Below are 16,239 nucleotides of genomic sequence, written 5' to 3'. Positions count from 1 at the left end.
CTTTCTTTCCGCCTTCATACTGCTGGATAATTTTCATTTTACACTCTAAATCAATAGTTTTCCTTGACTTCTTAGCTGGCATATATGTAGATGAAGGCATTTTCCTTTTACTAAACATTTTATGCATATTTCAGTAGAATTTTAATTAATACACCACCCGCAACAGATGCTTGAAAGCGACTGGGTGTATGTGAGAGAGAGCGACTGAGTGTATGTGCCTGGTGCTGTCCTCAGGCCTCCCATCATCGATTTGGTTCCTCACCTGGGTTATGGGTGTCCTCAGTAGTGACTTCCTGATTTATTATTAATTTATTTATTATTATTTTTTTTTTTTTGTGGTCGTAAGTCGCATAGGTCGTAAGTTGACGACCAAGTGTATATGATATCAAAATTATTCTTTGCATCGAATTCTTTTGTAACCACACCATAGTATCCAAACAAATTTGTCAGACAAGCCCATGATGTATCTGAACTATAACTGCAGCGTTGTCTAGATGATTCTGCACTGCTTCCTTAACAAGTGACTCCATTGTTTTCCCTGGAACAGAAGTTACAGACTAACGGGTCTGTAATTACCCCTGTCATTTGTGAATTGGAAACACATTTGAACATTTCCAGTCCATGGGGACCTCCCCCCAAGTCCAAGGAAGCTTTCATAATTATGCTATTGATTTGCTTACTTCCATTGCTGCCTCCTTTAATATAACTGGATAGATCCCGTACACCCCAGGTGCCTTTCTTTGTTCAACTTCGACAATTTCTCCTACACTTTGGTCTGAGTTATTACAAAATCACTTAACTCCCTGTTAGAGTTTAAGAAACTTCTGGCATTCCCCTCCTTGAATAACTCCTCATTTGTGAATGTAGATGCAAAATACTCATTTGGTTTATCAGCTACCTCAGCATGATCATCATAGTCAAACCACCTATGTTAAGTGCATTAATCTGATTCATCCCTTTCCTTCTAGAGTTTACATAAGTAAAGAACTCTTTGGTGTTTTTCTTTGCGTCCTTTACCAAAGATTTCTCTTAATCTGCCTTAGCCTGAGCCTAACCTCCTTTGTGACTTGATTACAGACTAGCTGCCATATTATATCTACCATAGGCTTCTGTGTCACCTGATAGTTTTTACGCATCACATGCATTTTTCTTCTCTGCCACAAGATGCATTAGTTCATCTGATATCCATTTAGGCCTAAACCTCGAACAGTATTTCTTAGTTGGTATGTAGAGCCTAGTGGATTCCAGGATTAATTCTTTGAATGCTTCCCATTTTGAATTTGCTCTTGGTAACATCATCAGATGGTCCCTCCGTATAGAATTTAAATACTGTGTCAGACCACCGTAGTCATCTTTACGAAAGCAAAAACCCTTCCCTTTACTCCTGATTTACATCTTTAAGTAAATCCTACATCAGTACACTGTGATATCCCTGCCACCTAGTGGTTCCTCTATCTGCAGATTGTTAATGCATGAAGACTCAATGCTTATAATCAAATCAAGAGTATTACTCCCTCTGGTTGCCTCTCGAACATGTTGCTGAAGAAAACAGTCACCCAGTAAATCCACAAAAGTCTTGCTAGTGTGTGAGTGACCTACCCACAAGTTCCAGTCAATATCTGGAACGTTTTAATTCCCCATTATAAGACATTGTGATTTACTGGCCCACTCTATTTCTCGGCACAATTGCTCGTTATACTCATCAGATTCATTAGGCCTATAACACACCTACTCCCATTTTCCCTTTCTCATTGCTTATGTCACACCACGCTGACTCAACATTTCATTGTCCACCAATGTCAATTGGATGCACTTCCTTTGATTTTATGTGCTTCTTAACTAACAGCATAACCCCCCCTCCTCCCTTCCTGTCCTATCTATCCTTTCTGTACACATTGTACTCTCCAAATTCAATTTTGCACTGCTTTTATCCAATTTTGATGTCTTGACCAGCACTTCAAATTCATGAAATTTATTTACTATGCTCCTAGCATTGGTGTACGTGCAAGTATACATACACCTCGCCTGTTCTTACCCTAACACAACCCATGCATGTACTTGTTCCACGATGACTCCCAGCAGCCCTTGAAATTCTCAGTACCTCGCGTTGCAGGTTGCTGCTCATTCTAATAGAATCAGTGCAAGAATCACTTTCACATCTACCTGTGGCTATCATTAATCTATTAGTCTTATTTCCTCTCCCCCCCCAAGCTAGCAGTTTTCCGACCCACCTAACACTGCCTCGATAGCATCAGCAAATATTCTTGCACCCTTTCTATTTAAGTGTATCCTATCCCTGTAAAAACAGTTGCTCCTGTTAACTAGCACAGACCATGCTGAGAAAAATTCTATGGCATGAGCCTTGCACAATTTCTCCAGTGCCGAATTGATTGACAAGGTTCTCGTCATATACTTCAGAGGTTTCCAAACTTTCTCGGTTCACGTCCCAGTAATATTTTCACGGCACCCCTAGGTAAAAATAAATGCCTAACACAGTGGTTTTAGACCTTTTAATATATATACCTATAATATATTTTTTTCTTTATATAGAGGTACTAAATAAAGATCAATTATAGATCACAAAATTAAAAAGATACAGTACGATGGATGCCGTACACCTTTTTATAATGAAATAAATATACAAATTAAAAATAATAATAATAACTGTAAGTAACTTAAACGCATATATCACATCACCCCTAGAATGTTGTTGCGGCACCCCTGTTGAAAACCACTGATCACATCTTGGCAGAATTGCAAACACTTTCAAATTTAACCATAACTTGCCACGTTTTTTTCAACGTTGACCTGTACTTGTTAAGTAAGTCCACAGATCTTCTACTGTTAATGTCATTAGTGCCAGCGTATAATAATATCACCCTTTGCCCCATAAAAAATGATATCTGTTCTACGATGTCATCAACTTTTGCCCCTGGCAGACATACCCCGGTCCTATTCCACCTATCCTTTTTGTCTCCCCGACAATAGCGTCACCGCCAATAACTAGCTCTTGTGTGACCAGCACATTCTGCTCTGAAGGTTGCCAGTGTGTTACCTGATGATCATGTCCAAGCTCTGGCATTGATGTGGGCAGCTGAGAGCTTGATGGATCTCCCAATTTAAGTCCTTCAAGGACTTCAATTGGGAGATCCATCAAGCTCTCAGCTGCCCACATCAATGCCAGAGCTTGGACATGATCATCAGGTAACACACTGCTTTCATCAAGCACACACAAAGACATCTCCCTTGGCAACATAATGTTCCATCCCAGAAAGGTCTGCATACATTTCACAAGTTGCACGTTTCTTTAGGCTGTGATGCATTGGAGAATCGTCCCCGTCGGTTCTCTCTCGAGCCACAGCACTCTGGATACTTTTTGCACATTGCTCTTCTGCTGTAGTCTGGGGGTATAATTTCCGATTAAATACAATTCAATTAATTAACAATGAAAATTAATAAGGTTAATCAATTTAATTGATTAATTTACTATTCTATATACTTGACTATAGAATACTATACTAAACTAATGCAGTATTTCTTAGTTCTACCTTAGCTATCAACTTCAACATATACATTATCAAGTTATGCTATACCGTAACGATCACAATGCTAAATTATTTAGCTATAACCTTAACTAAATACAAAAGATATATGTGCAAAAATTGATTAATACCCTCAAAATTCTTATTTATTTGAATTTAAACCTTACTTTGCTTTTATGCTACTGATTGCACTACAATATTCCAGCCAAAACACCTATAAGATAGCAATAAGAGTACTGAGTTGTAACTTACAAATTCACTAGCTAAATTTAGAAAAATATGCTAACGAATGCTACTAAGCCTATTTATTCTTTCGTAAAACACAAATTGATCTGTTATCTTATCAAAAAATACAACAGATATATGGCCAAAAGGTGATTAATCCAGTCAGAATACTTATTTATTACAATTTAAACCCTACTATTCTTCTAACCTCCTGGTTACGCTACAATATTCCTGCCAAAAACACTGCTCCAATAACGGTAGGAGTAGCAAGTTGTAACTTACAAAATCACTAGCTCAGTTAATAATTTTTAATTAATAATTTATGCAACAACATTATTTTAATTTATTATTACAATTATTAAATGCTTAAAAATATCTACCAATCATTATAGCACTACTTATATACTTATAAATGTAGAAATATATCGATTACAAAAAGTGAGGTTTTCTTATTGTGCTGGGACTAATAATCCTTGAGGAAGTGGTAGGTGGGATGCAAGAGGAAAAAGGTTGAGTACCACTGACTAGAGAATAGCTGGTAAATTTTCCAAACTATCCATTGTGATTTAGTTTGGAAGCTATACATAAGTCTTTTTTGGGATGGTTTTTACATTTTTTAGAGGGATAGTGCTGAGTGTGTTTCATTAATTCACCAGATCTTGTTTGAAACAATTTATAATAAAATAATTAAATTATGTAATAGCTAGGATATAAATATTGAAACAATTACTTCAATATGAATGTATATATAATAAACAAATAATAGTTACATTCATATAAGTTGGGTGAATAGGTATGGGAGTGTTAAAACGATCTACCTAGTCCACTTTTCTCTTTTTTTTTTTTTTTTTATGAAAAAAAATATTTGTTGACCTTGAATTATAATTTTCATTAACATATCCATTGGTTAAAAGAGCTAAAAAAAAACACATCTGAATGAATGTATTTTTAAATAGGTTTTACATCCACCTGAGAGGCTAGGTGCATCAGACAAAGCTGGTTACCCATCCATTAAAAAACATAACTTTTTCACTGGAGTTCCTTGGGAAACATTAGATGAATGCATACCACCACGAATATTACCTTATCTTCCTGGAACTTCAAGCAATGAAGAATTACGCAGCCAGTATCAGGTAAAAGAGACTGAAAAAATACTTTTATAAATATTATAGCATCAATCACCTTTCAAGCATACATGAACTGTTATTTCTACACTCGATGAACACTGAATTGTGACCACCTACCTAATTCTGTGTTGGGCCACTGTTTGCCCAGGCATTGACTTCACCAGATGAAGATGGTCGTAGAGATCTGCAGCCATGCTGCCTGCAAGGATTTCCATAGTGCTGGAATAGATGACAGTTGTGTATCCCTGTACCTCACTTCCCATTCACAAACCACTCATACATAGTGGGGGTCCGATGACAAGTCCAAGATGATAATTGCGTTATCATCTAGGACGATCCTGTTTCGGTCTGGGAAAAAATGTAACTGTAGGGTGCACAAAATCTCCTAAGAGCTGCCAGTAGACTTCACCAGTGAAACTTTGGTTCGTACACACCAGTTGTCCTTGTTCTTGCCAGCAAAACATGTCCCATATTAAGGACTCCATCGGCGTGTTGAACCGTGTATTTGGACTTATATGAACAGCACACTTGCTTCCGATTCTCCTTTGTCTAACCAGCATGTTGTTGATACCATAATCACTGTCAACAATGATCAACAGTGAGGAGAGGGTATCTCTTGGGTTGTCTGCTGTGGAACCCATATATCTGAGTGTACAGTGACCTGCCATTGATCCCATACAACACACTGCACCCTTTGCTCACCATGAATATCCACCCTCTGTAATCTTTACAGTTTTGTCGGCAGGAGGTGGTTTGATCCATTCAACATTATTCTTTGTGCATCGCAACCACAGTGGGCCATGAGCATCTGATAAGACATGCTGCGTCCAACGTGGAAGTATCCAATGCATGAGCTCCCATAATCATGCCCATTTGAAAGGTCATGTGATAGGTACTTCCACATTATGGCAAGATGTAAATTCCAGATTGTGGCAAGATGCAAATTACCACTGCTGTAATGTACAAAGCTGTTCAATTTTTTATACTGCAAGCTATGCAGGATAGGCATTTTGGATGGGTTGCAATTCAGCGATCACTGAGTGTATATTCATCAAATAGAAATACAAGCCTAGTTAATAAACAGCAAATGAAATTTCTCTCAATTATTGATCATAAATTGAAACTCAGATTTCCTATTCTGTTAAATTTGATTTGCATTTGTTCATTACCAATTAGAGTTTGATTCCATCCTGGTTTGGTCCTATATAGTAGTGCTGTTGAACCTCTTCTTATGAAAAGGTAGATTCAACCTCTGGGTTGAATCCACCTTTTCTAAACAATTGAGAAACCTCATCCACCCATTTAAAAATATTCATATATACCACAGATGAATGACTTAATTTAAAATGATAATGAAATTATACGAGTACACATTGCATTCTCATTTTTTTTTTTTTTTTCATTAAAACAACTCAATGAAAAACAGATAAGAGTACACATTACAATTTATTTCTGCCTGTATGCATTTATAATCCAAATATGCATTGGAGTTATGGGAGTCGTGCATGAATTAGAGAAATTAGTAGTTCTCTGAGTAAACTCCAAGACTACCTGTTGAAAATTTGACACAATAAAAAAAGAAACTAATTCTCTGTAGCAAGAAAATAAAGAAAACACTACTACCGTCATCACTACTACATATTCAATAGTACATTGAAACTGATTTGAGGTACATGGATTATCAAAATAGCTGGCTTTCTAGCAATTTTCAAAAAAATTTTTAAAAATTAACCTCTTTTTCATGAGTTAAAATTGCCTTTTTGAAACCTCTTGAACATGGAAATTCATTTTCAAATGAACCACATGCTTTAATGCATAATTATCATTCATTATTTTTCATCGGGAATTTGAAAAGAGGAGAAAATTTTTAAAATATTCCTAATTATAGATGCTTTAAAAGAAAAAAGTCCTATTTCTTTCCTTCCAAGAGAGCAGGAGGAGACTGATCTCATCCAGCCAACCCATCCATCTAATGAATAAATATATCAAAACCAAAATAAACCTTATCCACCCAAGGGTAGACCACCTACATGGTTTAATACCACTTCTTTAAAGAATTGCAACCTTCCTTTGCCATCCTTCCAAGCTTCCAATATTGTATTGTTTGACTTGTATAATGGTGTGTACAGTTTTGCCCTTGCAAAACCAACAGTAGAATATACTCACAATAAAGGAAAAGTGAATTTTTCTTTAAAATTTAATTAGATGTTTTCATCGTATTGTGCTTGTGCAAGACATCATTAAACATCTGATGCTGCTTAATTCCAATGTAATGTTCCAATGTAAATCAGGTTTTAACTTTTTATGAGTGAGTTTCCCAGTGGTGGTAGTAGTAGTAATGGCAAATGATGTAAGAAAACAAGCTTATGTAGCATCAGCAGAAAAAAAAAAAAAAAAACCACTTCAACCATCCGTTCCTTCCTAGTATTTGTCTAGTTCTCCCTTGAATTTATTCAACTATCCACTTCCACAACAACAGACAGAAGCCTGTTCCAACAATCAACCACCCTCTGGTTGAAGAAAAACTTCCGCAAGTCTCTCCTGCAACCATCCTTGTACAACTTGAATTTATTCCCCTCAGTGTACACACAGCAAGTGGAACAATACCATTCAGCTTACTCAATCCAGTCAGGGCTTTAAACACCTCAATCAGATCTCCTCATAGGTGCTGGATCTCAAGACTCTGCAATTTACAGAACTGAAGCCTTTCTAGGTAAGAGCACCCTTTCGTGTTCCCTTCATCAACCTGGTTGCCCTTCTCTGCACCCATTCCAGCAGATCTACATCATTCCTAAAATGAGGCCTATCACAGTACTCAAGATCTGGCCTAACCATGGCCTTATACAAAGGGATAATTACCTCCTTATCACTTGTAACAAAGTTTTTGTATATCATTGACCCCATGAGCTGTCCTGGCAGCATGCCTGCACTGCTCAGAGAATTTCATGGCTGACTACACAATTACCCCAAGTCTTCTTTTTCCATCCTCCACTGAGTGTAATACACACAGTTGATAAGTTACTCTGTTGTCACTGCTACCCATGTGCAGTACCTTGAATTTGTCAATGATAAACTTCAACTGCCACCCTGCCAACCTCTGTATCATCTGTAAAATTAGACATTTAGCCTGATATACTTTATCAATATCATTGTCAAATATTGAAAACAACAATGGACCCAGCACTGAACTGTGATTGTTAATATTATTGTTATTTTTTTTTTTTTTTTTAGGAGCATTAGCTACTAAGGCCATATTGCTCCGGGGATATGTGGTGGTAATTCCCTAACCTTTCTGCATCCTCCGTATTTGGTGGTGACGGGCCTGAACTCTGAGGAACTCCACTAATAACATTAGTCCAAGGAGAGCAGCGCCCATTGATAACCACTCTGTCTTCTTCCACTTAACCAACCCTTTATCGAAAGCAGTAACTTGCCCTTAATGCCACATTGCTCCAGTTTGTACAGCTGTATTTTAAGTGCAAAAGTATCCACGACTTCCTGAAATCGAAGTATCTGATGTCAAAATTATTTTTTACATCCATTATCTTGGTCACTCATAGTCACCTATCAGATTGGTTAGACAAAACCACCCCTTGACAAGGGCGCCTCTGTAGCCAGGTGGGCAGGAGCAGCAGTGCGTAGCACACGCTTCTTGATTAGACCGGGGTTCGAGCCCGTGCCCACCAAATCGGAGGATGTGGAAAGGTCAGAGAATGACCACCACATATCCTCGGAGCAATATGGCCTTAGTTGCTAATGCTTCTAAAAACTAGATAACAAACAAACAAACAAACAAACCACCCCTTGACAAATCCATAATGTGATGCATTATAATTGCATGCCTGTCTAAATGGTCCTGTAAAACTTGTGTAACCAATGATTTCATCATTTTCCTTGGAACGACATTAAGCTAACAGGTCTGTAATTAAGAATCATTGTGTTATTATGGCATCATTTGATGTGGTCTCATTATTCACTTCAATTCCCATCCAACAGGCCTTACTCTGCACCAGAAGGCTCCTCGAGAACGACTTAAGCTTTCCGACCAGAACATCACTATCCACTGATGACATCTGCACCGCCCTCAACCTATGCTTATCAAGCAGCATCTTCACCTTTGAGGATTCAGTCTACCAACAAGTACATGGCACTGCCATGGGTGCCCCTGTCAGTTCCGTAGTAGCCAACATTGCCATGGAAGATTTAGAGGAGCAGATACACCTGAACCCACCTGTACCTATTCCAACATGGGTGCAGATATGTTGACGATATTTTCACTGTAATACCATGTGGCTCTGAAACAGCACTACTAGAATACCTTAATTCCCTGTCTAATTTCATACAGTTTACTCTAGAGTTAGAAGTCAACGAGGTGCTCCCGTGCAACGCATAGGCCCACGTCTAGAGACTTCGGTATACCATAAACCATGTGGTGTGGACAATTTACAAACTACAGATCCGGCCATGCACCCAGTCATCTCAACAGCACTGCCCACACCCTATTCTCCAGGGCTTGGAGCCATTCCAGCACTGATGCAATCAGATGCAACGAGATTTCCCTTGTGAGGACAGACCTGACCAAATGTGGATATCCATCCCATATGCTAGACAGATGCCTATTACAAGCACAAGAACTCACATCCCACCCAAGACCCCCAAATCAAGGCAGTATACACTCCGCCTACATTCCCTACTATCCAGGCGTGTCAGGTCGGATCTTAAAAATCCTCAGAAATTACAACATCAAATGTGTACAGTTACCCTGCAGAAACCCATTCACTTGTCTCCAGTGTGAAGACCCCTGTCACACCTCTCTTATGCAGCAATTAACATTTAGCATTAGCATTAGTAGAGGCATTTGATGCAAGAAAGCAAGCTTATGCAGCATCAGCCAAAAAAAAAAAAAAAGTAAAATAAATAAATAAAAAATAACCACTTCCACTTCACCCGTCTGTTCATTCGAAATACCTGTCCAGCTGAGCCTTAAACTTATTTAGGCTATCAACTTCCACGACAAGGGATGGAAGTTTGTTCCACCTACCAACCACCCGCTGGCTAAAGGCAAATTTCCGCACATCTATCCTACATCTGTCTTTCCTCAATTTGAATTTATGCCCTCTCAGGTGATTATTCTGAGCAAGAGGAAGAATCCCATCAGCATTGAGCATGCTCAAACCATTCAAGGCTTTCTACACCTCAATCAGATCACCTCGCTGGTGCCTAGTCTCCAGACACTGTAATTCGCAAAACTTAAGCCTTTCTTCGTAAGAGCACCCCTTTGTTCCATTCACTAATCCTGTTGCCCTTCTCTGTACTCGTTCCAGCAGCTCTACATCCTTCTTGAAATTAGGCCTCCAGGCCTCTATACAGTACTCTAGGTGTGGCCTGACCATTGCCTTATACAAGGGAATGATCACCTCCTTATCCCTGCTAGAAAAATTCCTATATATCATTGACAATACACAATGAGCTACTCTTGCAGCCCATCTGCACTGCTCAGAGAACTTCATATCTGCCTGCACAACCACCCCCAGGTCCCTTTCATTCTCTACCACTGTCAGTGTAGTACCACAGATTTGATACATTGCTCTGGGGTTGCTGTTTCCCATGTGTAGTACTTTACATTTGTCAATGTTAAACTTCATTTGCCACCTCTCAGCCCATCTGCTCAAACTTTCCAGATCCTGTTGCAACAGCATAGTGTCAGTAGTGTCCTTGACAACCCTGCCAACCTTCGTATCATCTGCAAACTTGGACATTAAGCTTGATATACCATCATCAATATCATTTATAAATACAGAAAACAATAAAGGACCCAATACTGAACCCTGAGGGACTCCACTAATAACATTAGTCCACGATGAACAGTGTCCATTGATTACCACTCTCTGTCTTTTCCCCCTTAAGCACCCCTTTATCCATAGCAGCAATTTGCCTCCAATGCCACACTGCTCCAATTTGTGCAGCAGTCTTCCATGTGCAACAGTATCAAAAGCCTTTCTAAGATCCAAGTATATAATATCATAGTATCCAATCAAATTGGTCAGGCAAGACTTCCCCTTAACAAAACCATGCTGTGTCCGAGCTATAACTGAAGTCTTGTCTAGATGATCCTGCAGTGCTTCTTTAACCAGTGCCTCCATTAATTTTCCAGGAACAGAAGTTAAACTCACAGGTCTATAATTACATGTGTCAGCCTTTGATCCTCCCTTGTGAATTGGGGTCACATTTGCACATCTACAGTCCATGGGTACCTTTCCTGAGTCCAAGGAAGCTCTCATAATTATGGCTAAGGGTTTGCTTACTTCCTTTGCTGCCTCCTTTAATATAAATGGATAGATCCCATCCACCCCAGGTGTGCCTTTCTTGTGTTTATCTTCAGCAATTTCTCCTCCACTTTACTCTCAGTTATTACAAGTTTCTCTAGCTTACTGCTAGAGTTGAATACACCTCTGGCATTCCCCTCGCTGAATAACTCCTCATGTGTGAATGTCGATGCAAAATATTCATTTAGTTTGTTAGCTACCTGAGCAGGGTCCTCAACAGTTGACCCATCGATATCAAGTGGACCAATCTGATTTATCCCCTTCCTTCTAGAGTTTACATAAGTAAAGAACTCTTTGCTGTTTTTCATCGCATCCCTTGCCAAGGATCTCTCGTAATCTGCCTTCGCTTGCCTAACCTCCTTTGTAACTTGGTTACAGATCAACTGGTATCTATCATAGGCTTCTGTGTCACGTGATAATTTGTATGTATCCCATGCATTTTTCTTCTCTGCCATATGCCTCATTAGTTCATCTGACATCCATTTAGGCCTAAACCTTGAACAATATTTCTTAGTTGGTATGTAAAGCCTAGTAGCTTCCAAGATAAGTTCTTTGAATGCTTCCCATTTTGAATTTGCTGTTGGTAATGTCATCAGTTGATCCCACTGTATAGAATTTAAATACTGTCTCAGTCCATCGTAGTCGCCTTTACGAAAGCAATACCCCTTCCCTTTACCCCTAATAGTAGTTACCTCTTTGAATAACTCCCACTTCAGAACACTGTGATCACTGTCACCTAGTGGTTCATTAACTGCAGATTCTTAATGCATGAAGAATCACTGCTGATAATCAAATCAAGAGTATTACTCCCTCTAGTTGCCTCCCGAACATGCTGATGTAGAAAACAATCATCCAATAAATCCATAAAAGCCTTACTAGTGTTTGAGTGACCAACCCCCAAATTCCAGTCAATATCTGGGAAATTAAAATCCCCCATTATAAGACTCTCTGATTTACTGGCCCACTCTATTTCTCTGTACAGTTTCTTATTATACTCATCAGAGTCATTAGGCCTATAGCACACTCCTACTCTCAATTTTGATCTCCCAATGCTTATGTCACACCAAACTGACTTGACACTGCACTGTCCAGCAATGTCGACTGCCTTCACTTCCTTGGATTTTATGTGTTTCTTAACTAATAGCATAACCCCTCCTCCCTTCCTATCCTGTCTATCCTTTCTGTAGACATTGTATTCCCAAATTCCAGTTCTGCATTCCTTATATCTGTGTGACACCACGTCTCTGAAATCCCAACAATATCTGCCTTTGATGTTTTGAGCAATACCTCAAATTCATCAAATTTATTTACTAAACTCCTATCATTGGTGTACACGCAAGTATACATGCACCTGCTCTTCCTCTTAGCCACCCTAACACAACCCATGTGTTCACTTGTACCCCCATGATTCCCAGCAGTCTCTGAAATATCCTGCATCTTATTTTCCAGGCTGCTGCTCATTCCAATAGAAGCAGTGCAAGAATCACTTTCTCCTCTGCCAGTGGCTACTGTTAATCTATTAGTCCTTGTATCCCCCCAATCTAGCAGTTTTCCGACGCACCTAACACTGCCTCGATAGCATCAGCAAACATTCTTGCACCCTTTCTATTTAAGTGTATCCCATCCCTGTAGAAGCAGTCTCTCCTGTTAACAAGTACAGACCAGGCTGAAAAAAATTCTACCCCTTGAGCCCTGCACAATCTTTCCAGGGCCGAATTGATCAACAGGGCTCTCATCTTATACTCCCTCCTATCGTGTCTGGGCAGAATTGCAGACACTTTCAAATTCAACCCTAATTCATGGCTTTTTTCCATCAGTGACCTGTACTTGTTAAGTAATTCCGCCGGTCTCCTGCTCTTAATATCATTAGTGCCAACGTGTACAACTATATCACCTTTTGTGCCCTTAAAAGATGATATCCGCTCTACAACATCATCAACCTTTGCCCCTGGCAGACATACTCTGGTCCTGTTCCACCTATCCTTTTTACAAAGCATATTTCCCGTTTCCCTGACAATAGGGTCACCAACAACTACTAGTTCCTTTGGGACCAGCGCATTCTGCCTTGGGGGTTGCCGCTGTGTTGCACGATGACCAAGTGCAAGCTCTGGTATTGGTGTGGGCAGCTGAGAGCTTGATGGGCCCCTCACTTGTAATCCTTCGAGGGCATCCACCCTGTCCTTCAAGCTCTCATATAGGCCCATAACAACGCTGAGTTGTCGCCTGATTTCCTTACACTCCTTGCATCGCGCACATACAAAGACATCCTCCATGGCAGTATCATGTCCCATACCTGACTGCTCCGCAAACATCAAGCAAATAAGCATCAAGCATCTTAAAAGGCTGTGATTCAGAGGGCAACTGCCCCCCTCAGTTCTCCTCTGAGCCACAGCATTCCCATTAGCTTGAGCCTTTTGCTTTGCTGCTCTGGTTTGAGTCATGATTTCGATTTACTTTCAATAAAATTTCAATTTGAGTACAAAATTGAATCCTAAACTTGTATCCCAACACAGTTATAACGCTATATTTATGTTTCAGTAACGAGTGTTATCTACGAAATCTACGAGTGTTATCTACGAAATATTTACGTTTCAGTAACAAGTGTTATCTACGAAATCCCTTTATATAACTTCCGTATCAAGTTATGTATTAATTATTTGTTTTTACTAATTATTTATGTTACGTAACCTAAGTGGTTATATGTATAGTTAAAAGTACAATTTAATTGCCAGTGAAGTTCGACAAGATTAATAGATTTTACTGATTAATTTTCCTGTAACAATGGCAGCTAATTACGAACGGTAAACACGTGGATTTGATACCCTTTATGATACTAAGTAATACCTAAAAAATCTCTATCTAAGTTATTTTAAACTTAAGTACCGTAAATAGTAATATAAAGCTACTCTCGAAAATAAGTTAATATGTCAATTTAAACTAATAAATCAGAAAAAACTTCTCTGTTCCAAGAGCGGCAAAAAGGCACGTCCACGGCAAATCAACTGCAGAGACAGTGACAGCTGCTACATAGGTGAGACATCAAGATGTCTTCAAGATCGCCTTATAGAGTATGACAGAGCAATCCGGCTTGCCGAAACTGACCAGTCTACAGTCGCAGAGCACTTTTGGGCCACCAACCACGATTTCGATCCCAGGCGTGACTTCGAAATAGTGGACCACTCACAACACTTTCGCCACCGCGCATGGCTAGAATCACTTAATATATTGAACAATCTGAATGCCGTAAACCGCTGCAAAGGCATGAGAATGCACCCCATCCTGGAGACAACCATTTTACACCTCAACAAACTCTGGAGTAAAACAGCACATGTCCGTGCGACAACAATAGGAAACCAGCTTGAATAATATGACTTCACTCTCAGCTCACTGCACACATAACTATATCAGTTGAATTTAAATTTCAATCTATTAGTTGATAAAGAGATTCGTCAGCCTCAGAAGCTTCTACTGTATCTTATTATATTGTATTTATTGTGTGATTAAATACATTCACTGAATTATACTGTATTTCTTTTCTTAACTATGAACCCCAGTACACCAGGCCCTTTCGTGATAAGGTCTGTAATTACTAATGTTGCGTTTTGATTCACCTTTATGAATTGGGGATATATTCTCACATCTCCAGTCATTAGAGACTTTCTCCGAATTCAGTATTTCTCTCATAATTATTGCTAAGGGTTTGCTTACCTCCCTTAACATAATTGGATAGATTCTATCCACCCCAGGTGACTTTTTCATTACCATCCTCAGTAATTTTTCCTCCCTTTTCCTTTCAGTTGTCACAAGGTCATTTAGCTCTCATTAGAGTTTAAACATTTGGCATCCCCTTCCCTGAAGAATTCCTCACATGTGAGTGTAGATGCAATATACCTATTCAAATTATCCCCAATCTGAACATGATCATCAACAGTTAACCCATGAAGTGGCCCAATGTGATTCAAACCATTCCTTCTACTGTTAAAATATGCATAGGAGTCTGTGCTGTTTTTCTTTGCATACTTTTGCAGAGAGTTCTCAGCTTTGTTACTTGGCTACGGACTAATTTATATCTTCCGTAAGTTCTGTATCACATGACAGTTTATATGCATCCCATGCACTTTTCTTCTCTGCTACATGTCTCAGTAGTTCATCTGACATCCATTTTGTTCTAAGCCTTGAACAGTATTTCTTTGTTTGTGTGGAAGCCTAGTAACTTCTTTGATTACTTCCCTGAATACTTCCAATTTATAATTTGCTCTTGGTAAGATCATCAGTTGGTCCCATTGCACACAATTTAAAAACTGTTTGAGACCTCTGTAGCCACCCTTACGAAAGCAAAAGCTTTTCCATTTATACTTGACAGTAATGTCTTTCGTTAAATTCCTCATTAGTACACTGTGATCGCTGCAACCCAATGGGGTCTTTTCAATGCAGATTCTTAATGAAGAATCACTGCTGATAACAAGAACAAGAGTATTGCTTCCTCTTGTTGCATCTTTAACGTGCTGCTTTAGAAAACAGTCATCCAAGAAATCCACAAGAGTCTTGTGTGTGTGTGTGTGGGTGGGTGGGTGACCAACCAACAATTTCCAGTCAACACATCTGGAGAGTTAAAATACCCATTTTGAGACATTCTGATTTGCTTGCCAACTCTATTTCCCTGTATTGCTGTTTGGTATATTCATCACAGTCATTAGGCTTCTAACACACTCTTACACTCAATTTTGTTTATCCAGTGCAGTATATCACACCATACTGATTCAACATTGCACTTGGCACCCAAGTCAACTGGATGCACTGCCTCAGAATTAATATTCTTCTTAACTAACTACGTAATCCCTCCAACTCTCCTGTCCTTCCTGTATACATTGCATTGCACTCTCAGTGGTGCATTATTCTATAGACAAAAAGGGCATCTGTCTAGGGCCCTGATCAGAGGGTCCCCCCAAAATCACTGTTTCAAAAACTCATTGCTGTTTGTTACTAATATTTTTTAAGTGCTTTTTATTGGAAACTGAA

At 39.1% G+C, this 16,239-nt stretch overlaps 1 protein-coding gene across 1 annotated transcript in view; it reads left to right on the top strand.

The window, feature by feature from the left end:
- The window catches only part of Pdk1 (Phosphoinositide-dependent kinase 1), a 595,617-nt gene that overhangs the window by 426,797 nt on the left and 152,581 nt on the right, over positions 1-16,239 (top strand). Inside the window, exon 10 of the mRNA XM_090377106.1 lies at positions 4,724-4,900. Coding sequence (XP_090233232.1) covers positions 4,724-4,900 — 177 coding nt within the window. The remainder of the gene's footprint in view (positions 1-4,723; positions 4,901-16,239) is intronic.

Source organism: Mastigoproctus giganteus, chromosome 7, assembly GCF_048544385.1.
Source record: "Mastigoproctus giganteus isolate SK-2022 chromosome 7, ASM4854438v1, whole genome shotgun sequence".
Taxonomy (NCBI): Eukaryota; Metazoa; Arthropoda; class Arachnida; order Uropygi; family Thelyphonidae; genus Mastigoproctus; species Mastigoproctus giganteus.
This window is presented reverse-complemented; position numbering and strand designations above follow the sequence as displayed.